Below are 27657 nucleotides of genomic sequence, written 5' to 3'. Positions count from 1 at the left end.
ACTTAGATTTAGGTGCACGTTAAAGAACCCGGCCAGGTGGTCGAAATTTCCGGAGTCCCCCACTACGGCGTGCCTCATAATCGGAAAGTGGTTTTGGCACGTAAAACCCCATAATTTTCAACAGCGCAAACGTGACGGCAAACAGATGTAGCAGCCCAGTACTCGATGCCAGCTATCAGCAAGCAGTTGAAAAGTAGCCCAAGTAGCCAACTTCGTGAGACGTAGCAAGAGTTACGCAATCGGTATTTATACCAGTACTTTCGAGGACACCGATTGGAACGGTGAGCACCTGTGTATTTTGTATAAATACGCGGTCATCTGTGGATATTTGAGAAACCTATTGTGCATGCGTTTGTGTGCAAAATACGATTGTTAACTGGGCTGCATCTCAAAACAGGGATTTGCAGAATTAATTGCCACCATCACTTTAACTAAATTGCCAAAATAATACACCCTTATAAAGTATAACCTGCGTTATACCCTTCGTAAAAGCTTAAATGCCTTAACAGTGCAGTATGTGTGTTTTCAGGATAAACACAGTTTCTTAGGATAAGTACACAGGTCGCTGTACCTGTGCGCATCTTAACGCCACAGATGTGTGAGTGACCTACCAATAGTTCCATAGTAAACAGTAGACTTTGAGCGTTAAAAACCTATGGAGAGAACATGACCAATGCTTAAGCGCAACATTCTCTGGGCCGGTCCGGTACAATCGCAAAGCGAAAGCGCTGTGCGTCACGCTGACGCGCCACAGGGCGATGTTTCGTCATCCCCGTTTCAGCAAAATAGACGGAGGAGGATGTGAATGACGTAGTGGAGGAAATATGCCCACGTGACCTTGCCACTCCTCCACGAGCATTTCACTATTTGGCGGTCTTCAGAACTCCGTATGTGGAGTTTAGAGGGCGCTACGTGTCCTTTCTCTGTTCGTTTCCCAAGCGCTGCATTCTCCGTACTCGAGCCCGTAGCTCGGCCTTCGTGGCAAAATGAAGCTACACGACTGTGACCACAATTTTTACGGCATCAAAACAGCGATATTCGTCGAGATTACTGGTGAACCTGTGCCGACTGTGACCGCCAACGTTAAAGGTGAAAAAAGATATGCCGCCGTGTATCTCTTGTCTGTGTGGCCTGCAAATACGTTGACCTAGTTCGCAAAAAAACTCGATCTCGCATTATCTTGGAACGTAGTCTGATTGATTATTTGCGTGTCACTTTGACAAAATGTAGGTACGAAGCTGCGCCGCAGCACTTTTTAATGCAGTGAAGCTCTCGGGAGTATAGAAGCTGAAAAGTGATGTAATGTACTCGTTCATTCATTCCAACTTCCCTGACACGTGCAACGCTCAAACATTAACTCGTCTAGCACGAAGTATATATCGCTGTTTGTTTCACATACTCACAAGGCCTCATTTATGAAGAAATTCGTCCTCACTGGCGGTAACCGAAGTAGTTTCGCTTGCACTTGAAGTTTTACGCGCAAACTGCAACGTAGCATCCCGCGATGCCTGTCACGCGAGTTGTCATGAAATGAAAAAAAAAAAAGTGCATTGATAGCCTTTGTGGGTATGCGCCACAATCATCAAGGACAACAACAGCCCAAGTGTTTCGAGTCCGCAATAAATTTACTATCATCAAGGAGTGCACAACAAAAATAAATGCTTCAAGTTGTCCCTTTAATTGAACACGCTACACGCCTGCACCAATTCATTATTTTCTTCGCGGTTACCTATTTTTCCAAGTTCCTTCTTAGTTACCTCCTCGTGCCTCCTGATAACGGGCCTGTGCCCCCAAAACTAGGCCAGTTTACGGGGACCATCAGTGACGTTATTGTAGTCATCGCGAGTCATGTTTCAATTGCAGACAAGGTTGTGCCGTACCTCAGCGGACCGAAGCTTCCGGTGCTAAGGCTTGAAGACGGTACCACTTTGTTCAACGCTAATGCCATATGCAGGTATATGTTTCGGCTGTGACCTAAGTTTCTCAATAGCTTTATATACGAGCGAAGGTAAAAATACTTTCGGTTCTTCGTTCCAGGTTTCTATGGGAGAAGTCGGGGAAGAACTCAGTTCTGATCGAAGACGAAGAATGGTGCGAATGGGAAGCCGTGAAACTACAGGTAGTTGTTTTTCGTATTTAAAACTAAAGTCCCCCTCAACTATAACCCTGCTATAACGTTCGCATGCATTTGTTTGCAGCCTGTTGTGGCAACAGCTCTCCTAGAGCATATACAACATGGAAAGATTGACAACAGCATACAGCTCATACTCAAAGCTCTCTTGAGGCACCTAGATGGTTTCATATCCCAACATTCCACATTAAGCAAGGACGTACAAGTAAGTTCCATGTCACAACAGTATGGCTTGTGCAAGTTGGTTCGCTTGAATCATGCAAGTGTTACTAATCTGTTACTGAGTGCTGAACCTGGATGCAATGCTCACAATAAACTGTGTGCTGAAGAGTAACATGATTTTCTGCAACTTGTAAGTCTGTTGCCAGCACTTTGCTACTGTGATCACATTTTCATTAATTGTAATACTTAAATCTGTTTTGGTGCTGGATGAGGGGCCAAGCTTGCACATGTTCATAAGCAGTCAACTGTTTTTCCTTAATTATAGTGTTCTCTGTACTGTCACAGAATGACCTGTTCCACTAACAAGCATATTATATATTATTCTTTCTTTGCAATTCATGTGCAGGGTCCTGGCTTTGCCGATGTCATTGTTTGGTCTTCCATACTGCCACTTAAAACTATCGACAGCTTGTTTACAGGTAATCCAAGCAGATAACATATGAAACATAGTCTTTCTTTTTTAGTCCGTGCTTTTAAAGGTTCTTATTTGTGTTGTGGTCCTTTTGGTGCAGGTCTAGTAGTTCCTTGCAAGGCTCTGTGCAAATGGTTCAGTCATTTAGAAGCCAATGCAAGTTTTCAAAAAACACTCAACTTGGTTCTTCCAAAAGAAGGCTACAAAGGATTCAAGGTGAGTTGTTCATTTATAAACTACTAATGATATCTTGGCTTCTTGCCTGTTTAATTAAGGTTTACACTCTTCATTAAGGTTTAATGATTAAGTAATAGCTCCTGACTAGCAGCTTCATTGCAGTGCTCCTGATTAATGCTGACATGAGGTATACCATATATATTTTTAGAAAAAGTTTATTTCTCCCATCATGTCATTGGTAATTGTAATGATGCTGTAGTGAAAAGTAATGTTGTGTGGGCTGCTGTGGACTACTTACATCATGCAGAAAGCAGTGAAGGTAATGTACCTGCCAAATAATATGAATCTGTAACCAACTTCTTGGTGGTGGTGGTGTTCAAGAGCACCGATCAAGCATTGACTGCTTGATCAATTCATGGTGAGGTCTTGGTCAATTGGCGCCTTCTTCCATTTTTTGGTGGATTAAGGAAAGGTGCAATTGTTACTAGTTAACAATAAAGTAGACGGTTTTATTTGGTAGATGTTTTGGTTCGTCGCATTCGTAGTGCAAGCATAGCAAGCTGCAGTCCTCTGTTGTGTAGATAATAGTTTTTGGAGCACCAATTGCACTGCTGCATCTTTTACTTTTCTAACCACTCTTTTCGTTGACTGTTCCAAGTTTGTAGAAATTGTATATTATTCTCATTCTCTCAGGAATCCCTCATTGCATTTGCACCGCAATGTTCTCCAACCGTGCCACCGAAAGCACCTGATGCAGTCTCTCAGAGGTCGAGCATCAGCTGCATCTCAGCACCAGTGGTTAGTAAAATTGGTGCCTTTACCTGAAGTGTAGTCTTGTGTATGTTCAGGGTCTAATGTATATTTCACTTTGCTGCCTTTCAGGAAGACAGGGAACACACATTAAGTGCAGAAGAAATTGACAAGGCTTTTCAAGTTTGGACAGACCCACGGAACAAGGCTACAGAACTTCAAAAGCGGACTGTGCCTATGTACGTGACCTTTTCACGTTTGCAAATTTGGCAGAATGCAACATTGTGCTACATTACTGCGCAGTCCACTTGTAACAATGCTGAGCAAGGAGGAAAATCTGATTGTTATGACCATAAATTGTTGTACATTGTCCAATTTTATGTATCTTTCATATATGATGTAGACACCTGCTGCAAATTGCTGAGTGGCTGTAGCGTTCGGCCACAGAGTAGCGGGTTCAATTCGTGGCCACGACAGCTGCATTCCAATGGGGGTGGAATGCAGAAACGCTCATGCACAGAAATATTAAATGCCGTTATGTGTTTCAAACGCACATTGTCTACATATGCAGTGCTGTATGTGTGAAAAAGTATCGCATTTTTGTATTTTACTGTTTCAGACTCCCCAGGAATGGTGAGAAGAATGTGCTCATCACAAGTGCATTGCCCTATGTCAACAATGTACCGCACCTGGGGAACATTGTTGGATCTGTATTGAGTGCTGACGTGTTTGCGAGGTAAGGAATCCCCAACCTATGATGCTGCTTGCTGCTGTGGTCTCCAAAAAAGGTCCGACTGTTCTCACTTTCACTGTCTTCCATACATTAGGTATTGTCGGATAAGAGACTGGAACACATTGTATGTGTGTGGCACTGACGAATATGGCACAGCCACAGAAACCAAGGCACTGGAGTTGGGCATCACACCTCGTGAGATCTGCGACCGGTATAACAAGATCCACAGTGACATTTACCAGTGGTTCAACATCTCCTTCGATCATTTCGGGAGGACCACAACTGAGCAGCAGACAAAGTAAGATTGTTAATCGTTGCCGTGGCGCTGTATTCATTCACATTTCTGTCCTGGAGCAGTGGTATATGCGCATGGGCACATTACCGCTAAGCTTTGAGTGGGCTTTAGTGCTCATGGATGATAATTACAGATTAGGATTTAGGCAATAATTAGCCACAACAGACTAAGTATAGATGATAATCACAGATTAGGGTTGAGGCCATAACTAGCCACAACAGACTACGTGTAGAACACAAAAGCAACTCTTCTTTTTTTTAATTTTGCCCTCAGTACAATGTCAGAAAGTATGTCAGTATGATGTTTATGTGCTACTGACTACAAACAAACCTTACAGACATTACTGAATTGGGGCTGTTAAGTCCTGCTTTCACTGACGTGTAGAATAGGGGAAAGAGGTTTGATAAGAGGTGCACAAGTTTTACTGAAATAAACACGACTAAACCAAGGGAGTTCATTGTAGTCAAATGGAAATGTACTTGAGACAGCTTTAGTAACAGCCAATACAACATTTGCCTGCTTAACTGTTTAGGCAGAAAACTGTGTGTGGCATTTAAGGAATGAACTCTTTCCCATATCTCTTTGCTACTGCCTCCTTCACTGCCGCTTGTGTTGTTTCAGAATTGCACAACAGATCTTCCTAGAGCTTCACCAGAATGAATATTTGCGTGAAGAAGTGGTGGAACAGCTTTACTGCAGCCATTGTGACAGGTAAACTTTGTCACATTCTTCTGGAAGAATTGCATAACTACAAATAAAATATACTGTAACAACAGTGCACATTAGAGTAGAACTTGAGGTTAGAATATGTGTAATGTCATGCAGTTGAGCTAGATTATATAAAACTTTGATTTTTTGAATTACTGTCTACATTAGAAAGTGGAAATATTCTCTCAAGAACCCCAATTGTAGGTACAGGGGAGATGCACACTTAACATCGCATTGCATCCACCAGCGCATTCAGTATATATAGACCAATGCATGGCACAATGCACTGTAAGGTGCACTTCCTAACAGCATGCAAGTTAGTCTGGCCCTGCCCCCATTGACCGCAACCTCTTCTGATGCATAAATACTCATTCTTTGCAGTAGCCATAGCATTTTGCTGCTAAGCTCAAAGTTGCAGGTTCGATCCCAGCCACGGTGGCAGAAATCTGATAGGGGTGCAATGCAAAAATGCTCATGTACTTAGATTGAGGTGCGTGTTAAAGAACCCTAAGTGGTAAAAATTAATATGGAGCCCCCCACCACAGTATGCTTCGTAATCACATTGTAAATCTAGCACATTAATGAATCTTTTTTTAATGGACAAATCCTTGTGGGATTCTGCCGTTTGTCTCTCCCAGTATCTAGGCAGGTGCACTAAAAGTTAGATCTCTCTTAACTGATGTGTGAATGCTACAGCTAGCAATAACATCACATCTTCTGGCACAGAGGTTACTCCACAATTTTAGTGCATTATTTTTGTACAGATGCTTTTCTTGTTGACTGGTTGCATAGCATCTAAAGTGCCCCACCTGTGTGTGTCGCATTGCAGCATGTAGTGTGTGTCCAATCCAGAAAATCAGTCTGTGCAACATATTTTTGCATGTGTCTGCTCAGTACATTGGCATGTTGCACACCATCGCAACTCACACCATGGAACACATGTTGAACTCTTGCATGTGCATTAGTCGGCATAGCAGCTTGCATGCTGTACATAGCTTTGTCACTGGCAACATCTAAGTGTTGCCGGTCATAAATGCATTAGTTTTTAGTTTTGAAGTTGCATTCTGTTGTAGCAACAGGTCATTGCCAGATGTGGTCACAGGCCTTAGATATTGCAGCTGCTCATCTTTTACATGAAACAATTTTGATGTAATGCTGTCTTGTGAATCCCCTCGATTTTGATATACTCTAACCAGGCTCAATGGTACAAAACTTGGTATGTATAAAACTTATGTGTGTGCTATGACTTGCCGTCAGAGATGGCTTGCTGTTGCCCATTCTACACATAAATTCTCGAGATTTATATACAGTCAAACCTTGTTATAAAAAAAGTTGCATTCAACACGAAAAGATGTCTGTTACATCAGATGTTTGTTATAAGCATGTATTTACTGTGAATCAAAAAACATTTTAGATTTACTTTGTTTCTCTAATAATCCACCTTCATTATTCTAGGTTCAACACCGTGCCTCATAATCAGGAAGTGGTTTTGGCACGTAAAACCACATAATTTAATTTTCTAGGTTCAACAGTGTGTTTACACACATCTTTAGCTTGAATGCCACTTAACTTGTGCTTGGAGTTACCTTCCGGTCTAGTTATCTATTGTGCATATTCTCTATGTGCATGTTGTGCTATTCTGCACATTTTGTGAAGCTTTTATTCTCATGAATAGCCAGCTCACTTTGGCCAGTTATGGTTATGCAGTGCAATTTGGTGTGAATATAAGTTGGTCACACATCTAAATCGCAATTTTTTCTGACTAATTTCTTTGCTTTTTTGGCGGTTTGTATGCAGGTTCCTTGCAGACAGGTTTGTTGAAGGCACCTGCCCATTTTGTGGTTATGAGGATGCACGGGGGGACCAGTGTGATCTCTGCTCAAAGCTCATCAATCCAACAGAGCTCAAAGAAGCAAGATGCAAATTGTGCAAGGAGAATCCGGTGCTGAAGACATCAGGCCACCTTTTCATTGACCTCCCCAAGGTACAAGATTAGTACTCATGAGTCACTGCACCACCATCAAAGAAATTGTGTTTCAAATATAGCTCTGTTGCATGTTTTCTATTGTGTGTGGTGCATGTGCATGCATGAATGAATGTATAAGGCTGGTTCTTGTTACAGTCAACTTGATAAAGAGCACTGATAATTATTGGAAGCTTACCATTCTTTATGAACATCTCGTTCTATGTGTTCAAAAGCGACAGAGCTGCGTGTGTTCTTTAAAAGATTGCCTTAAATGTAACACGGCAATCTTGGAGCATTTCACATTCACGTTTTATTCTTGATACTTTGTGTACTCTGATAATTAGTTCTTCATGCTTCAGGTGTAATATCTCTTCTTCTTGAGCATAGTCAGTTGGGCTTGGGTTCCTAATATGTGTGCTGAAAAACAGCCTAAGGTAAAAGTGTTTATGTGTGGGTGCCTGCTTGATATTCATAAACTTCAATGGTTGTGGATTTGTGAGTACTCTGACCTCTCAGGGCTTCATGCGTTGTTTCGCTTTAATAAACATATAGCAGCTCAAGTACTCTTAGAAGCAGGGTGTAGGTAGCACTGCAAACTTCTTTTTTTCTTTTCTCAGTTAGAGCCTGCTTTTACGGAGTGGTTCAAGAAAAAGACTTCAGGGGATCAATGGACACAGACTGCCAAAGTGATAACGAATTCCTGGCTCAGGGATGGCCTGAAGCCTCGGTGCATCACAAGAGATCTCAAGTGGGGCACGCCTGTCCCATTGCAGAGCTATAAGGACAAGGTAAGCATAGTGCAATAGTACTAGTTCAATACATTTTCTCTATGATGTCTAGAGCTGGAGTGCTAAGTCTACATGGTTGCAGAGAACCGAGTATAGGGGACACACAAAGACAAATATTATGTCAAATCTGAGTGATTAATTATGCTCCTTAAATTTTAACAGCCTTTGTTGTGTTCCAAAAGGTGAGTTAGTTGCAGAGAGAATTGCAGTTGGCACAGCAAGCCGACTCCTCAGTTCAAATTGCCTGCGAACAAGGGACATTGTGCGTGTCATCTATGTGGCATGTTTGTTGTCCATGGCCTCTGAGGTACCTGGAGCGGTGCAGAAGCCCTGCAACACATCAACATTTTCATAGGTCGTGTTCTGCCACGTTTTGTAAGTCAATCTGTGGCACAGGGAGAGCACCATTAGCATGGAAGTTCTCTCAACAGAGCAGTTGGTTGCTGGTAATAAGTATTTTTGAGGTATCAGCAAGGCATGCTTTTTTGTATGAAACTCGCATCATAATGTGGAGGAATGTTGGACATTTTGGCTCACTTTGTGTAGGGTTTGTGTGTGTGAATAATAATGTTGCAGTGCTTGTGTAAATGCTTTTTAACATTATGCAACATTCTATTTATTGATGCTGCTTGGTCCACAAAATGATAATGATGAATGTTAGTAAATACTTTTAGGAGTGCTGCAATGATCCAGGGAAAGCTTGCTGGGCAGCACCAATAGCAGCATTATAGCGGTGGTTTCATGCACTTCGTGTGACGGACTGGATGTCAGTGAGTGGCTCTATGATTGTTGCATGAAAATGTAATGTGCAGTTTACGTTCGCACAATATTGTGAGCACAGCATAGACCGCTTATAATGTAATTTACAAGAGTCACGAATTTCCACACTATAAGCAGTAATGCACTATAACCTAAACATTTTTCTAAGGCTGTGCACTTGCGAAACATGTAGACCAAGCAGCTTTATGTGTCGAGGAATCAAAACATCTGACCAGGATGTGCCCTCACTTTCGTTGGCAAAGTGGTTTTTAAGTTTTCCAAGTGTCGTGCAGCCTCTGTGAAGCATTTCATTGACTGTGCACCAAACGCTACTCTGGCTGCCGACTCCCGACAAGACCATGCTGGAAGAAGTTCAGTTTACCATTTTAAGTATTGCCTGATTTGTTATACAGCCACGGGCGAGGTGTTGCAACCATGGGAACGGCATCAACATGTCGAACATAAGTTGTGCCAATGGCCGCCTCATGGAAGCTGTTGTAACCATAGAAGTCACGTGATGGGCTCGAAGGTCTGACCACGCACTGCCCGATCGCGGAGGTCATGGTAATGCCATCAACCATCTTGTAATACGGGGGTTATTGCGCTATAAACACACTAACAGCAGAAGTAGAAGTCGACGAGATGCACACAGCAAGATGAACTTCCACGAACTAGCCCAACTTGCCGCTCTACTGCCATCAACCAGCTGAACTTCCTTTATGTAACGTCGATGCTGTACGGATGCTGGGTGCCACTTTACGACGGCATGGGAGAGTGCAGTGTGGCGTCCAGAGCTGCGAAAATTGTAATTGAGGGTTACTTTCATTTTGCTTGTATTTTGAAGTTCCTATGGCCAATAACTTGGGTTTGCGTGCATTAATTACCATAATTCCTTTTGCTATTAGTTCTTTGACATGTAAAGAAACGGCCTAGAACAAAAGTGGTGGCCTTAACCCTTTTTCTACCAAGGATGAGCCAGGCTTGTCATTGGAATTTGTACCGCTCTTATCTGAGGACGAGGTGGGCCCATCTGAACTGAATCCTGGAAACATAGTTGAGTGTTTCCAGGTTCAAAGTCTGGCTCGTCCTCGGTAGTGAAAGGATAAAAAGTTGCTGAGCCCCTTTAATAGTCGTTACCTCTATCAAATGGTTATTCCTGTGTGTTTACTTTTGTTCTCAAGTGCCGTCCCTGTGTCTTTCTTTCATTATACAGGTGTTTTATGTGTGGTTTGATGCTCCTATTGGCTACCTCTCCATTACGGCCAACTACACTAGCGAATGGGAGCTTTGGTGGAAGCAGCCTGACCAAGTGACATTGTACCAGTTCATGGCTAAGGACAACGTGCCGTTTCATGCTATTGTGTTTCCTATGACACAACTGGGTACACACCAAAGCTATACGTCGGTTGACCATCTTATGGCCGTAGGTGAGACTGTGCTTTCCTAATACCAGAAGTATATTATGAAGTTGCTGGTTTGCCAATCACGTCAGCTGCAATGTGAAATTGATAACAATTTTGTTATTTTCTTTCTCTTCGCCACTGTGCTTGAGAAGAATTATTGCCTTCATAGTGTTCGCGATGACCAGTTAAAGGCCAACTGCAAAAAAATTTCACTTGGGCTATATTTGTTATAGATGAGTAGTAGTATGTCCAACTGAACCAATCTTGGAAAAGCCTCAGAACTAGTAATTACATATTTTTTGTTAGCAGCCTTTAAAGGGACTGACAACTGATTTTTAAGGACTTAGATTTTTATGCTGCAACGTAACGCTCATCCTCAGTAGTGTTTACACCTGTATTGGCTACTTCCAAGAGCGCGTGGATATTTTGTAATCCGAATTTTTCGATCTGAGCAGCCTCTAAAAAAAGTAAGAGTCCCTCCTCCGGCAACTCTGAGAGGTGTGAGCGATGTCCATAGCTTGCCTCGCAAATTGTGAAAGCCACCCATTGTTCTGTTTTCACAGGAGTGAGTGTAACTGTGGTTAACCACCTACATTTTGACCTTTTCAACCACTTTTGAAATAAAAAGCTGGCGCAATAAGCTCGCACTGTTCTGCAGACATTTCTTATATTTGTACCGCATTTTTCCCCAAGTACACACCTATGTCATGGCTGGCTGGCTCTCATTGTTGTTGTTCTGTTGATAGAAGAGCCAAGTCAACTCATTTAAAATGAAGGAGAAGACAGCGCTACTTTTCTGCTCACTACAAACGAAGGCTTATCTGCACATTGTATGTCAGGAAAAACTTATAATAATAAAAAGCATACTGCATTTCAATACCAACAAAAAGACCAGAAACCACATGCACTAGTAGAAGGTCACGTGGTGGACCTCTTATGCAGCTTCATGTTTTTGCCACGTGGAGTGCCAAAGGTCATTTTTTGCGACTTTTAGTGATGAATTAAAAATGTAAATCCACGTGTAATGAGAAAAACATAGCTTGTTTTAGCCACTACGATAGAAAATCATTCCATCAGCGGGGTTATCTCGATTGATGTTCTGAGCGGCTCTCTGTCGCTTTAAACAGCACCTAATGCATTCACCTGGTGGTGTCGTTATGATGTAAGTCACAGCATGTCACGTCCGAAATTTTTCAGTGCGCCGCAGCCAGCGGTGAGTGCCAGACACTCAGGCTGGCTTATCTAGCCATGCCTAGATAACGACAGCGACCAATCGGAGCATGCTGTAGTCTAAGTGCCTCACTGCCATTGGAGAAAGGGCTTGTCACGGCACCCTGCGGTGGCTGCAGTATCTATACTATGCAGTTGCATGGCCTCCGAGATTACAGAGCTCATGCATTACTAAGCGAGCCGTAATGGCAGTGTGCTTTTCCAGTTTCAGTATCAAAAACCGCTGTTTTTGCAAGCTTTTCATAGCACTCTCACATGTATTTCAAACTTAAAATTTTGCACAAAGGCTTCTATATATCTCCGTTATGTTAAATTAGGCTTTTTATATGGTTAAAAATTTTGTTGCAGTAGGCTTTTAATATGAGGGCAAGAGTAGAAATTGGGGCTAGAGTGTTCCTTGCAAAGTTATACTTGGTGTCCCAGAAGTCTTTCCCTGATTACAAACATGCAGAAGGCAGAAAATGTGACACATAGACACACGTTTTATCCTGAAGTGCAGGTAACATATTCAAGTTCTTGTGTACGCGCATCCAATGTGTGTGCTCCTTTTGTTGCTCGAAGGATATCCAGGTGATATTCCAATTCCACCCATGTGTTGGTTTGCAAATGGTGTCCGATTGCACTGTTCTTACATCACTGGGCCCTGTAATAAAGGAACAGTGAGTATGTGTGCGCATAAAAACTTAAATACATCACGTGCAATTCAAGATAAAGGATATGTGTCTATGTGTCATATTTTCTGCCTTCTGTATGTTTGTAATCAGGGAAAGACTTCTGGGACACCCTGTATAATGTACCACTGCTCATTCTTCCTTGTCTCCTAATGAGACTAAGGAATTAGCAAGCAGTACTTGATTCCGATCAGGCATTGCCACTTCATTACAGATATCGCTACAATAAGTTTTCTATTCGCACTTATGGGTAGCTTTGCGCCAGAAGCAAGCATCTTCATTTATAGGCTGTGTTACACTTGACGCAATAGTTCTGTGGAAACCGGCAATTACACTTGTTACACTTGTTGAGCTTTACCCACATTGTCCACTCATTGGCACTTTGGTTACGACTTGGTAGTTACCACTTACAGTACTTTCATTTGTATGGGTTTCTGGGCAGTGGTTCAAGGCGTCCTCTTTGGAAAATCACGGCAGACTTTTGGCTCCTTTTACACAACGTCAACATGTAGCTTGGTTTCTGGTAAAAGCTTAGGACACGAGAGTGAAAATGCGAGACAGTAAGTGAATAAGAGCTCCACATTTAAAAGTGCCTTTCAGTTATCACAGGAGTGGGGATTTCTTACTATCCTTGGACAACAATAATAGAAAAAGAAGAAAGAAAGAAGAAAATTTGCATTCTTTTCAACTGTATAGTTGAGCATTGCATGCTGCATCATCTTCTTTATTCTATGTTATGGCAGACACTATTCTCCTTGCCAATACCACCTTTGCACTTAATTTGCATTATTATAAATTTGCTATAAAGCAAGTTCCGTTGTCAAGGTGTATTGTACCAGTGGTGTGAAAGCTTATTGTTTTGTGTACTCCTAAACTTTTCTTGTGTATACGCATTCTTTTACCAACAGCATGAACTCTAACATGCTGGAGCCACCATATCACCTTAGTATGTTTCTTTCTTATTTTTATAGGGTGATGTGTCTGATCTTTCTTCATCTTCTTTTCTTTTTGTCAGAGTACCTAAACTATGAAGATGCCAAGTTCTCAAAAAGTAGAGGAGTTGGCGTGTTTGGTAATGATGCCCAGGACACCGGTATCCCTGCTGATGTTTGGAGGTTCTATCTCATGTACCAGCGTCCCGAAAACCAGGTACTACATTAAAAGCTAAAAGTACCTTTAGTAGCAATATGGCAGTTCTACCTGCAGTGACTTCCTAAAGCTCTGTTGTTGAAAGTGACAGCATGTAGCTGCTTCTGACTGTGATGTTTTATATACAGTAGAATGAACACTTCCAAGGTTTTGAAGTTAACAAATATTGCTTAGTGGGCAAGTTGGTGCATCATATTCTTGTCTTGCTTTAGCACAACTCAAAGTATGAAGGAAAAAGACAGGCGACACGATGAGCGCTATCCTGCCACCTGTCCTTTTCCTTCATACTCGAACTCAGTTGCTCAAAAGCAAGACCTTCCGAGGCGTCTTTCCCGGGACCACAGGAACAGAATTTATTGGATATCTGGAAGATGCAATGTGAACATGTTTAATAAGCTTGTATCCTTTCAAAGGCTGTGCTTCAGTGGTGTTATAGCTGGGAGACTGTACTTGTGGGAAATGTATTAGTGAGGTTTTTACTGTACATTATTGAGCTCTGTGTCTACACATAATATTGTACAGAGTGTCGCACGTGCATTTATTTGCACGTAAATTGCAAGTAAAAGTGACCGCGGATGAGTGCAATTGACATTACAACTTTTTGAACAAATAAAACATCCCCTATAGGTGGTGTCCAAAACGTGGCATCAACACTGTTTTTCCAGCTTTGCAATTGCTTCCAGCCCATGCAGCTTGTAAAAGCGTAGCCTTCGAGATCATTTTCTGTTACTCAGAGGCAACCATTGCTAGGGCACGGATTTGGACACCACCTATTGTTCCTGTAGTCTTGGGCCTCATTCTCTGTGCATTATCTATGTGCCCTGCATGTTTCTGTGTAAGCAACAAAGTTCCAATGATTCACTTATTTATTGAAATCGTGTGTCGTCCCTTAATACAGGACACAAGTTTCTGCTGGAGTGATCTGCAACTGAAGAACAACTCTGAGCTGTTGAACAACCTTGGAAACTTTGTGAACAGGGCACTTACCTTTCTGTTCAATAATTTTGGTGGTGTGGTGCCTGAGCTCAACATTGTTGATGAAGACAAGGTGGTCATTGCTAAGGTATCAGCACAACTGGGGAACTACATCAGTTTCATGGACAAAGTTAGGTAAAGACAACTCCTCTTGCTGCCTTCCTTTAAAGTGCATGTCCTTGAAAATTTATTGAACTACAGCTATTAAATCTGCACATTTTTGTAGCCACAATTGTTTCTTTTTTTCATTCTAGGCTTCGTGATTCGATTCGGTGCATATTGAGCATCAGCCGAATAGGAAACCAGTACATCCAGTTCCACAAGCCTTGGGAACTTGTAAAAGGCACACCAGAGCAGAGGTAAATTCCTTTTTAATATTTAGTGTCGAATGTTATATTACCTGGACCTTGATCCCTACCATGCTTGTAGTTTGAATAACTCTATGCAAAAAAAGACTTTGCTCTATTTCCATCCAACATCTTTCCCTGGCTCACTGATGTGCTATGTCTCTTGCACTTACGTCTGATTTTAAATTTTGAAGCCAAGTTGTCTCCGTAATCAAATTTATTGTATGAAACTGTACACCATATGTAAAAACCATTTACTTCACAAAGTATAATTTGAAATGTTTTACAATTGGTCATAGCTTTTCGGAAAGGCTGTGCAGAGGCTACATAGTCATTGCCACACTTGAAAGGAGAAATGGAGGGGGGGGGCAACTGTGAACTTTGATCATTGGACTCTTTTAAAAAAAATTGAGATGGCTGGTTCACACATACTTTCTGCACTGGATGTTGCAATGAACTGACGCTTACTGCAGGCTGCGTTCCGCAAACATCATGGCACTGTGTGCCAACGTGGCCTGTCTCCTGGCTGGAATGCTGCAGCCATTCATGCCTGAAACCAGCGAAGCCCTGAGACAGCAGCTGAATGTGCCCATGTTCAAGCTGGAACCTCACTTTGCGCCACTCTTGAAGGCTGGCCACACGATGAACAAGGTAAGGATGGGCAGCCTCGTCCTTCATGCTGCCTTGTCAGTAGCAAAATCTTGCAGAGCATGCAAGCGCTGGCAAAACCCACATTGGTTGCCAGTTTAGCATTTAAACCTGCTCTTGAGACCTGTGCTGTGCACGATTCCTCTTGTAAATTTTAACTCGTGTCCATCTTGCTTGCAGCTAAAGATGCCATGCAATTGCCGTTGTACTGAAGAGACCTAAAACCTAATAACAGCTGCATGTTGTGTCTGAGCTGATTTTATACACCTCAATTTCTCGCACGGTTTGTTACCCACTAGCTCCAAGTTGTCCTTTCTAAAAACATTGCCGCGTCACTATTTGTGCCAACTACACCCTGACGGTGACAAAGACGATGACAGGGCCGTTCAAGAGTACGAGCATGATAAAGAAAAGATAGAGACTTTTCTATAATGAGCAAGCCGCTGAAGAAAGTCAGAATGGAATGGATGGGCCCTTACATTTAAAATGCTGGAGGCCAGAGAATGACACCTACAGGCAAGCGTACTGAAAGATTCACGATCAAGAGTGCAGCTTTCGTCCCAACATTCGTGATTCTACCAGAGTGCTGCAAATCACTCGTATTAGGAATCCAGGGAAAACAAAGGAAAGGCGGGAGATGGAAATTCAAGACGATGAGCAAAACGAGAACAAGGTGAAAGCAGGAGCCAACGTTTCAACAAGTGGACTTGTCTCAAGTCTGCTTGTCAAAATGTTGGCTCCTTCCTGCTTTCACCTTGTTCTTGTTTTGCTCATCGTCATATAAGGAATGGACTTCTTAAGGGAATACGGTGTCGTTGTCAACATACATGATGGCGTGGTAACATTTTTCCCTGAAAAAGACACGACCCGAGGCACAGAACCCCAACATTACGTGTTATCGACGAGGACGTCTGCATACTGCCACTATCATGCAGACTTGTTTCCGTCAATTGCGGTGCACAGCATAAAGAAGACGCAGTAGCAGAACATGTAACTGCCCTTCTGTTCCGCCAAGGTGTTGCCATCGCTCATGGCATCGTCAGCTTAGTTGACAGGCGTGCAGAGGTGCTCTTGACAAATTTCACAAACGAATGTCAGCACATCGGTAAAGGCACCGCTGTCGTATACCTAGATGAAATCAACCACGCTCAAGACTGTTTTGCCATACAAGAAGATGCCAAGGCTCATACAAAACCATGTACACCTGCTGTTGACGTTGGTCCAGGCTTAACGCCAACAGAACGACACCATCTTATGGAACTGCTTGAAGAGTTTAAGGACTGCTTTTCAAACGCCGCTGACAAAGCACCGCATCATCACGGAGGAAACAGCAAGACCCATTCGACAGAACCCATATCGTGTGGCTCAGAATAAACGTGAAGCAATACAGCAGCAGGTCAAGAAAATACTACTGGCCAAGGCTCACAGCACAGGTGGAACATTACGTTAGAACTTGCCTTGAGCGCCAGCAACGCAAAGTACCACCAACTAAACCCGCTGGGCTACTGCAGCCTGTTGCAGTACCGGAAACGCCGTTTGCTCAAATTGGAATAGACCTTCTTGGCCCCTTTCCACTATCTGGCAGCAGCAACAGATGGGTCATAGTAGCAACAGACCATCTCACACGATACGCAGAAACCAAGGCGATTCCGAGCAGCACTGCAGCTGAAGCAGCACGGTTCTTTGTCGAAAACATTGTCCTGAGACATGGTGCTCCAGTGGTCGTCATAACCGACAAAGGAACCGCATTCACAGCTGAGCTTCTATGCATTGTGCTCGTGCTCAATGGCACAGCGCATAGGAAGACAACATCCTATCACCCGCACATGACAGGGCTTACAGAACGCCTCAACAAGACTATCGCAGACATGGTTTGCATGTACGTCGATGTGGAGCACAAGAATTGGGACAAAGTACAGTATTGCCATATGTCACATTTGCAATAATACAGCATGCCAGGAAACAACCAAAATGGCCCCGTTTGGTGTGATCCATGGTCGAGAAGTCACTGCGATGCTTGATGCTATGCTGCCTCACAACTACTACAATGATTCACGCGAAGATGCCACAGAATTCACTGAGCCCGCCGAGGAAGCACGACAGCTCGCGTGCATCTGAATAACTACACAGCAAGAACGTGATGCTCGACGGTACAATCTCCACCACCAATTCATCGCTTATATGGGGAAAGGGTCTGTGTTTGGTATTCGCTACGACGCTGATGCCTCTCTGAGAAACTTCTATGCCGATACTTCGGACCATGCTTCGGTTCTGTGCCGTATTAGCGACGTGAATTACGAAGTCGTGGGTGACGGTTCATGCTGCTCCAAACGCCGTCAACAGAGAGAGAGAGATAGCTAAGAGAGGAAAGGCAGGGAGGTCAACCAGACGAGCGTCCGGTTTGCTACCCTACACTGGGGGAAGGGAAAGGGGGAACAGAAAGAGGAAAGCGGGATAGAGGGAACACTGTCTGTGCATGTAGCAAAGTGCTTGGAAATCAGTCAAGTCAAAGCAAGTGCTCCGTCGATACGTTCATAGCTGGTGATGCACGTTGAAGGTACCAGTGAAGACCTAGGATCCGGTGGGCGTCAGCAGTACGTTGCAGTGCGTGGCAGTATATTTTTAAGCTAAAACCCAGCCGTTCTGACTTCAGTGCGAATATAATGATGCGGCTGAGCCATGATGCTTACTCAAGAGTTGCAAGTACTGAATTGAGAGCATCTAGCACTTGCATTGCACTTCGTGCTGACGGAGTGTGCAGGTTATTTAAGAGTATTCGAAGGGTATTCATCAGAGACCGGAGCATCATAACGACTTGCCGGTCTTCTTCAGGCAATTTGTCAGGAACTCGCGCTGTTCGCTCTACAGCCGTGCGTAGCTGTACCACTTGACGTGGCTCCGGCTCTGGTTGTGGCATCGGCTGCGGTATCGCCTCCGGCTGTGGCATCTCCTCCGGCTGTGGCATCGGCCGTACCACCGACTGTTGCATCGGCTGCGGCATCAGCTGTGGCTTCGGTTGTGACTTCCGCTGTTGTTCTGGCTTTGGCTGTTGCTTTAGTAGTGAGGACCAAGTTGTGTTGTTCTCTGCCATGGCCTTGTCCGATTTAGATTGGATTGCCACAGGCCTACGGGGCAGAGGAGGAGGTGATGTCGGATGGGGCGTACTCTTCATAGCGGTATCAGCGTTCTTTGAAGTCCGGCTGCGTCGGCAACGTCGCTTTCTAACTGCCGCAACAGCTTCCCGACGAGACGAATGGTCTCTCACCATCTGCTTCAAGATCGCCTTTTCCTTCTTAATTTTGGGGCAGTCCTTCGAGGAAGCATCATGGGACCCAAGGCAATTGGTGCATTTGAGAACCGTGGCTGCACAAGAGTCTGCAGCGTGGGGCTCGCTGCAGCGTGAGCAAGCTCTCGTGTTCTCGCACACGGCACTCACGTGTCCCAGCCTCATACAGTTGCGGCATTGCAGTGGCCTTGGGATGAATGGTCGCACAGGGTGTCAAAAGTGGCCCACCTTGACGTGCGAAGGGAGAGTCTCGCCCTTGAATATAATTTTCACACAGCGGGATGTGCCGAGGCGATACACATGTGTTATGGCGACGCCATCAACGGCAGGCTTCACTAGGATCGGCTAGTCGGCGCTGGAGATGGAGACGTCCACATCGTAGATGACACCAGTAGTTGAACCACTGTTCTGGGGGATGTACGAGCGGAGCTTAACGCCACCTAGTTCTGTAACTGTAGTCAAATTTCTCAGCGCAGTCTCATGTGTGACGTCAATAGCCAACACATTTTTTCGTGTGTTGACTCTAACGTCTGCTATCTGATTTGGCGCCACCGCTTCAAGTTGCACCGATACGGACTGTCTGTTGAGTCGCCTCAGGTTGTCGGTAGCGAGTTCTGGTACAAATAGAATCGTACTGACTGCGGTATTCTGAGTTGGTCCTACCGTTGGCGTGCTCGAAGACATGGATGCCCTGGTGGTGTGTCTTCGTTTCCCCTTGCGGCTCCGCACAAGCTCGAAGGCGTCATCGGAGAAGTCCTCACTGCTGAGCGAGAAGACACTGGTGTCATCGCCGTCGGTGTCGCTCTGGAGGCCGGTCCGCTTCCTAGATGCAGCCGCCGCTGAAGTCGCCATTCCCGGCAGAGGCACGGGGACGTCAACTTGCATCCGCGCCACGAACCATGCCGACTCTCCAAAGTTGTACGCAGAAATCAACGCCGTCAACAGGTGCCTGAGGTAGTCCATGTGGTGCACATGAAGCCGTACCTTTCTGAATGATGTGGACACCGAACCGGCAAGCTGTTTATCGAGTCTAATGACTACCATTTGATGAGAATCAGGACGATGCTCGCTCTGGAGGGAGGGTAGTGCTGCGTCACTATTTGTGCCAACTGCACTGTGACGGCGACAAAGACGATGACCGGGCTGCTCAAGAGTATGAGCACGATAAAGAAAAGACAAAGATGTTCTTTTGTGCTGGCCTGCATCCTGCACATCCTACTGGAGTACAATGCGGTACTGCTACTTGCCACAATAAAGCCCCTGTGCTTTGTGACCTGCTACAAATGAATATGCTAATACAATTGAACCCGCTTATAACAGTACCGTTTTTAACAGTATATCTGTTATAACAAGAAGAAGCTGCTGCACCATCAACTTTTGTGTGTTTTCCATGGTGAAATAACCCGCTTACCGCAATGCCCCGATGCCACATTACCAGCTATAACGATGAAGTCTGGTTGCTGGGTATCAGTGCCGAAAGGTAGTGAAATGCGAAATCCTTGAAAAGAAAAATAGGAAACGAGAAATTCGAGCCACTGAGTGATGGCCCGCTGCACCAACAGCCACCGCACGCTCATTTTCCAGCCTTCTCCACACGCCTCTCTCCCGTAGCCCTTCCACCCCTCCAAACACGAATGGGCTACACCCATAGCTCTATGCTGCACCACCCTCTGAAACATGAATGGACTGCACCAACTGCGCTGCTCCCAGATTGCTTGCTGACTCCTCATTCAGTGCAGTTCTGTAAATAACTTTAATTGCTCGAATTCATCCTTGTTGGTTGTGTCGAAATCATTCCTGGCTACGTTGTTTCTCAGCCTCGTTTGACTCGCCGCCTAAACAAAAGATGGATGATCCGTCTGCTGATCATCGGCAATGTACGACATTGCTGGTGAAAATAAAGTGCATGGCCATCAATTTGGAGACTAGGGGCTTCTAAATGACGAGGCGATTGGTCGCAAACATGCTTGCATTAGATAGCGACAGCGACAACGGCAGTGATGACGCTGTAGGGCAGGCTGCCTCAACGTTGCCCTCACAGGAGGCCCGGCAGATGATTCAATCTCTCTGGTGCTTCGTTTTCGCAAGGAACCTTCGACTGCACTACGTGGAACACCTGGATGCCTTGGAGAAGGATGTCAGCAAGCTTTGCATAAAGCACGCAAGGCTGACAGACATAGGGTTTTCTCGTGCAATTCAGTGATAAGTACATGGCGAGTTGCTTGTGGCAATCTTGCCTCAGCATTTCTTCTGGATTTCTCAAGATGACAGGCTGCCATAGGCATTTTTTCAAAAGGCCTCTTTTGGGGACATCAAAGCGATGCCTCGGCTGAGCTCACGTATCGCTTGTTACCCGTGACCCCTCTTTGCAGTGGTTATAACAGTGCCATTCTTTAACTTCGACAGCCGCAGCTTGTTGCATGCAATCGGAGCACCCAGGAAGCAGTTAAACAAGGGAACATAATCAGCAGCCGGATGGAGGAAGGTGGTGAGGAGGAGGACTGGCCTCCCCACTCTTCATATTTAAGAGCGTTTAATGCAACGGCTTGCCTTTATTTGATGTAGAAAACCATTACCGTCACTTTTATTTTGCATGGAATCTGCGTGGAAACCATTGCCTTCCATGTCTATTGCAAATGATTGTTGTTTACAAACTTGGGAGAACTCGAAAAAAAATTCTGGACAATGGCAAGGGCCTCATGACTTCTTTTGCAGCATGACAAGAAGCACAATGTGTTCGTTCCAAACAGATATTCTCGCTGTCATGCACATCTCTAAGTTATTTTGTTGCCTGTGAACCACTAAAGAATTGCCCATAATGTGTGATGTGTAGCAGTAAGCAAGCTCGATATCATCACCCAAATTCTCAGGATACGCCAAGCGTTGGTTCCTGTCACAAAACTTCCTAGTGACTCCTCTTTCACCTGGTGACTGAAAAGAAAACACCATGTTCTTTTTTGATAGCAAGACATGCTCATATTCCATGTCACTATTGACATATAAATGGTGTCACCAAATCTTACCCCCTTGTTTTTTTTTCCTGCTTGCACTATTACAAGTTTGTGCTTCAGTGTCCCATTCTATTCGTCAGATTGCCTGGAAAATGCATGACATACTGCTGTGTGTGTCACTCTGATTAATACGTATGGACTGACAGCTTGGAAATTAGTTTATGTTACTAAAATAAATCATTACCCTTACATGGGATTCTGATTCTGATCAAGTTCTATTGGCAGGTTCAGGCTTGTCTGCAAGTCTGCAAACTTTGTCGAAAATCCCCTTCCTCCAGTGCAAGGTACTCACTCCTCATTTATGTTTGGAGCTGGAGCAGGCAGAAGGCAGCAGGATACAAAAGTGCATAGAATTTGTTGCAATGCACCCTTGCTTGCCATCCGCTTTTTTTTAAGCTGCAAATGTTTTAAGTCTTTTAGAGAATCAGTAAAGTCATGTATAAGTTTGCTTTTTCATAGGTCATGGAATCATTAGCACCTGCAGAGCTGCATTTTATTTCAGTAATTAATAATTTAAATTTAAAAGGTATTTCATCACAGTTTCCGTCACCTGTGTAGTGGAACAACCTTCTTGATGAAGCCATAAACCTGTTGGCTGACTAGTGGAACATGCCCTCAAATGTAGATAGTGAGCTTTGACTTCTCTATTACTGCTTCCACCCTGTTCCTCTCTTTTTGAATCCACACTGCTGCTTTCCAAGTCCCCGATTTTCTTAAAGAAAATCGGTGCAATCACAATGTGATATGATATCTATTCTTGCACTGGAGTTACGGTGTATGCACCTGCTGTCCGGAACCATCTGCTATCAATGTCTGCAGGGCTGTCTAGACTGCTGCGTAGGGCACTCTTGGTTTAACACCTGCTTTTTATTTACTGTTCGAAAGTGCGGCCCAAAAACGCTTCCAAGACATGGATCTTGATGGCAGTTTCTGTAGAGTTTGCTCAACACTTGCATTCCTGGCAAACTTATACCATAGACAGTACGATCCTATGGAGAATCAAATGACTGAAAGTTCCTTCTTTTCTTCAGCCTCTGCCTCTTTTCAAGAAGATCGAGCAGGAGACGATAGACACCCTGAAGAAACGGTTTGAAGGCAAGACATCAAGTCCAGCAAAGGTATATTGCACCTTGTTTAGCACTGGAAGATACATAAAAACACTATTCTATAAACTGTGCTGCAGAACCAACTAGTCTACTTGCATATGCTCCAGGACTTGTTCATTTTCCATTTATGAGTTATAGTCAGCAACAACCTAAGAATGCATTGGCAAATGCACTGCTATCCAAGTCAAAAGAGAATTTGTATAGATGTGTCAGCCAATCATATTTACTCATTTCTGCATACCTGCCAACTTTTCACAGACTCTTGCCGACACGAAACTGAGGTAAGGGTGAATAGCAACAATTTTTTTTTTTTTAAGCTTGATCTGAGCACACACCTTTTAAGGTATGCATATACACATTGTAGCATTTTATAGATGATTTACCTATATACACAGCACACAAGCAGCAACAAACTTGACACAGCAAACACTGACAAGCAACGCATTGTTTTTAGATTGTTTTAGATTCAGTAACCATGGCGTTGGCGATTGCTCCTGCTTAAGTTTTCTCTATAAACTTGCTTGAAGCAGTACCCATCTTGCATCCTTTCAAAATTGGAAGACCTCCTACGAAATGTTCGGGCACCAAAGAGTGAAACTTCTTTGCAGTCAGAACTAGTTTTTCATCAAACTTGACGCAGCATTTGTAAAGTCGTAAATTGAGCGCAAATTTGTAAACATTATGAAAAAAATCGGGGCAGTTGGCAGGCATGTTTTTGTGACATCGTGGCAGAGGCAAACAGTACTTTTGGTATTGGTGTCTCACAGGAATTGTGCGTTGTAGAGTGGACGCGCAGAGGGCAGGCGCTGTGTGGTTTTCTGCGCAGAGCTTGTACTGAATTCTTAGGTTATCGCCAAGCACAGCTTGAAGGAATGCCTCTACAGAAGTAATAAATTATGTTGTAATCTTCTGAGGTAAGGGGTATGGCCCATTTGGCGCACAAAGTTCAGTAGTGTAGTGTGCTAGTCTCGGCCTGATTAAACATCCACCATAGCAATCCTTGAAGATTTCTGAGGTGAATCTTTGGTTTAGTTTGGGAAAAATAATATATGTCTACTTTTTTCAGGTTGTGAATGGCCACAAGGACACTAGTACAAATTCTCTGAACAGTCATGCTTCTGGTGACACCAACTTGAATGCAGAGGAGCTCACACGTCAAGTGCAAGTTCAGGTAAGCACTGCTGACTTAAAGGGACCCAAGGCAAATACTAAGTCGACGTGAACTGTTTAAATACTAATTTAGAAACACCATAACACTTGTTTTGTGCCAAGAAAGAACTTTACGAGAAAGCTGCATCTGAAGGGTCTGAATACCTTTATAGCAATTCAAATCTCCCGCCACCCAACCGGGGAGTAGTGATGTTGCGTACGCCATCACCACCCTATGCTGCCGTCGGTGAGTAAAATGGTGCCCGACAGACGGCAGCGCAGTTTTTTGCACCAGACGCAAATGCGGAGCCATGGAGAAACCTAGCCAAGACCGATCAACTCGCCACTGCAGCTGCTTTTGGTCAAGCGGCGTGGACCATTTGGGCATCCCGCGAAATCACATGAAAGTGGAATTCTCTGGTACTTGCAGTTTGTGTGAGTTTTGTGAGCCCGCAAAACCAGCGCAACACTGCGTGATAATGAAACTACTGAAACGCGAAAGCGGAGGCAGCACAGATTTGAGCACATATGAAACCTGTTGACTGACTGCATCGTTGTCAAGGGTAATGGTAACGAGTTTTTTTTTCTTAAATGAAGTAGAACTAGACAAATAGCATTTTATTTCGTCTTATAATGTAATACAATGATGTTTTTATAACAATGGCTGAATACTAATCACAGAATTTAAATGAAGAATGCCTTCGTCATCAGGAAAGTACATGAATGCCCCAGGCGAGTCCCTAATCATGACCTGCATTTACCTCAATTTATCGGTTACTAAGGCTCTGTTCGCGATAATATTGATGACCTAGAGATTCTGAAGCACTAATCTATCACTTTAGCTTGACTTAATATTTGCCTTTAGTGTCCCTTTAACCATGCTGAACGTAACCCAAAAGAGTGGCTTTCAAAAATTTAATAAATAAAGCCCCTCTGGTTTATATATATATATTTTGCATAGTTTATCATTTCCACTTGTGTAACTTTTCTTAAAGAAGTCCTGAACCACTTTTTAGCAAAGTGGAGAAAGGCATTTGGAGTGAAAACAGGCTACTTCAGAAATACTTTGCCGCAAGAAGTACTTCAATCCGTTCAGCAGCAGCGGAGTTATTGGCGATCAAACATGGCCTCCGTGATGCTTCCACTTCTCCTTCAATGCCTTGCTCTGCGAAGGCTACGGCGAAGTGGGCCATGTCTACAGTGCTCCACCTTCTAAATGTCACCGTGGTGCACAGTTCAAATTTCATTTTGGATTTTAGCATAGAGGCCATGACTTCGGATTCTGGTGCTTATGACGCACTATACGTAAACCAAATGTGGGTGTCCTCAGCGATCCGTAGTGTGCTTAGCCAGTGGACTCGCGGCGAAACCTCGCTGTGGCCGCGGTATGTACGCTACCCAGCAGACCGCAACTACCAGTAGCAGCTGCGTGTGGCAGTCCAGTTTACTATGAAATAAAGCATCCAGGGCCGCTATCTTGTAGCGATGCCTTATGCCTTATTCTATGCTATTCTTATCATCCACCACACACGGCCGTCCGATCCCGTTGATAATGTGGGCAGACTGTCGCTCTGACCACTGGCCAAGCGCGAAAAGCGTGAAAGAGCATAGAATCGGAAAAGGCATCGCTACAAAATACCGGCCCAGAAGAGAATAAGGAGCAGGCTTCTGTTGAAAAGAGAGCGTTTAAGTGAAAAGTGACATGGCACTCCGCTTGCGAGCTTCAAGTACCGCATACAACAGCAAAACTTAGCCAAGGTGTTCACAGCAACGTATGCTACCCGCGGACTGTGTTATTTCACCAAGTCCAAGGGGTTGCTCAGGGCCCCTTTAGAGATGTTGTTTTGTTGTCTTTGTCATTATAGCCCTAACAGACCATCAGTATGACTGGAAATGAGACATGCAGTACTGTCCTTAACTCTTCGTTTGCCAAGGACTCTCACTCGTCCAGGGATTTTTTTCGTCTACCGTGTGCCATAGACAAGTGGCAGTCATTTCATTATCCAAGTGTTAATGCTGCGCTATTAAATGGCACCAGTTTTACAGAGAACCAATTTTTTGAGTGTGCAGTTGGCGGAAACGAAGCAAAGGTCTGGCTCCTCTCAGATTTAGAAATGGTGGCACCGAACAAGGTGGCTGTAGCTCTGACGGCCACCTTTTCAATGCCAGAACTGTGGTGTTTTTAGATGTTTCCTCACCTCAAATAAACAATTAGGCCTGAAAAGATTTAGTGCTTGGACGTTCAATTTGGTACTACTAGCTAGTATTGTGAAAACTCCATCAACTGCTCTCGCATGGACACAGCTCAACAGTAACACTTTACTGCTTATGCCTCTGTATTTTTATTTCCACACTGCAGCACAATTAATGTGCCGTATGGAGGATAACAAAAGCATGCTTGAGTTAATTCTGTGCCAAGAAATATTGCATTTAATAGAGACTGTTTCTGTGGCCTTCTGTGGCCTTTCCTAGCCAATCAGCCCAAGCAGCCAGCCTTCTGATGAAAAAAAAAAAAAATATTAATAATCAACAGTAAAAGACAACAGAAAATAAATGAAATGCTCATATTGGAATAAAACCGTTCACAGTGAATCAGTCATTAAAAAAATTTGGGTAACTTCTGTGGTTGTCCGAAGAAAAATAAAAGGGGGGCCTGCCACAAAAAAGCTCAAGGGTGGTTTTATGTTCTGCAAATAGTGTAGCTTTGACTTGCTATGAAGCTAGTACTACAGAAACAGTTAAATTTTCTTGAATCTATATAGCACACCAAATGTTTGCATTGTTGTGGTGCCTTAAAGTACACTGGCCCCACCCGTAACGCAATCTCACAGTCCATGTGGTGTAATGATTGTGGTAAAATTTACCCTCATGATGGCAGTGTTCAAAGAAACCGCTTGCCTTGATTGGCCCACATGATCGAGCACCGGCATTAACAGGATTACTGCAAAGCTAAAATAAACATACTAGACTTGAATGCAGGGTACAAAGCAGCTTTTTTTTTTCTATTTCTAAATACCTTTCAGTACAAAACCAGGAACACACTGTGGTACCAAGTAGAGCTGGTCCCACTGTGCACGCAGCTTTGCACACTGCAGCTTGCTGTAGAGGCAAGGCTTCTCCTTTGCACCACCAATATTACATTAACATGTGACACAGGAATGTAACTTCTCAAATCCAATGCTAAAGGTTGTGTGCAACATTTTAGGCAGAGAAAGAATGGAGGGCTTCATCAACCCACTGGATCACGCGTAAAATTGTTCACTTGCAAACTTTCAAGCGAATCGTGAACTTGTCTCTTGGCGGCTACTTAAAGGCACAGCAGTGCTGAAATGTTACTTTGGATGACACACCAACTAACATACATAATGAAACTGTCATTGATGACAAGGAAGCAGTAAAAGGAGGCAATGTGCAGCCATCACAGCTTCATAAAAATGTACGCACTTTATAGAAGCTGTAGTTCATTTGTCAAAGCCTTTCCTTCACTGCTGCAGGGCAACAAGGTCAGGGAACTCAAGGTTGCTAAGGCAGACAAGGCAACTATCGACAAGGAAGTAGCACGCCTCTTGGACCTGAAGAAGCAGCTCGCTGCAGCCCTGGGCGAGGAATTGCCAGCGCCCTCAAACCAGAAGCGTGGTGGCCAGAAAAAGAAGAAATAACCAAACGCTCGGAACGGATTCAAGCGACTTATTTATTTCGTAAATAACAAAAGCACACATCTGACAAAAAGTGCAAGTTCTC

The 27657-nt window shown here is 43.9% G+C and overlaps 2 protein-coding genes across 3 annotated transcripts in view; one reads left to right on the top strand and one right to left on the bottom strand.

The window, feature by feature from the left end:
* The window catches only part of LOC142582920 (nephronectin-like), a 44528-nt gene extending 43014 nt beyond the window's left edge, over window positions 1-1514 (bottom strand). For both annotated transcript variants that reach the window (XM_075693051.1, XM_075693050.1), the window contains exon 1: window positions 1404-1514. In XM_075693051.1, the coding sequence (XP_075549166.1) occupies window positions 1404-1413 (10 nt within the window). In that variant the 5' untranslated portion in view covers window positions 1414-1514. The remainder of the gene's footprint in view (window positions 1-1403) is intronic.
* MetRS (methionyl-tRNA synthetase 1) lies at window positions 888-27645 on the top strand. Its single transcript, XM_075693046.1, has 21 exons — window positions 888-1089; window positions 1864-1954; window positions 2038-2119; window positions 2199-2336; window positions 2700-2772; window positions 2866-2981; window positions 3636-3740; window positions 3825-3931; window positions 4312-4428; window positions 4520-4723; window positions 5342-5431; window positions 7226-7412; window positions 8012-8182; window positions 10155-10368; window positions 13261-13394; window positions 14293-14504; window positions 14624-14728; window positions 15190-15367; window positions 22693-22779; window positions 23834-23938; window positions 27411-27645. Exons 1-21 carry the CDS (start codon window positions 987-989, stop codon window positions 27573-27575), a joined length of 2784 nt encoding a protein of 927 aa, XP_075549161.1. The 5' UTR covers window positions 888-986; the 3' UTR covers window positions 27576-27645.
* Window positions 27646-27657: the final 12 nt, after the last annotated feature.

This window comes from Dermacentor variabilis, chromosome 5, assembly GCF_050947875.1.
Source record: "Dermacentor variabilis isolate Ectoservices chromosome 5, ASM5094787v1, whole genome shotgun sequence".
Taxonomy (NCBI): Eukaryota; Metazoa; Arthropoda; class Arachnida; order Ixodida; family Ixodidae; genus Dermacentor; species Dermacentor variabilis.
This window is presented reverse-complemented; position numbering and strand designations above follow the sequence as displayed.

Coding starts and splice junctions, on each gene's coding strand:
- MetRS (XM_075693046.1), top strand. CDS start 987: ATGAAGCTACACGACTGTGACCACAATTTTTACGGCATCAAAACAGCG. Junction 4,724..5,341: donor ACAACTGAGCAGCAGACAAA/GTAAGATTGTTA, acceptor GTGTTGTTTCAG/AATTGCACAACAGATCTTCC. Junction 23,939..27,410: donor CACGTCAAGTGCAAGTTCAG/GTAAGCACTGCT, acceptor TCACTGCTGCAG/GGCAACAAGGTCAGGGAACT.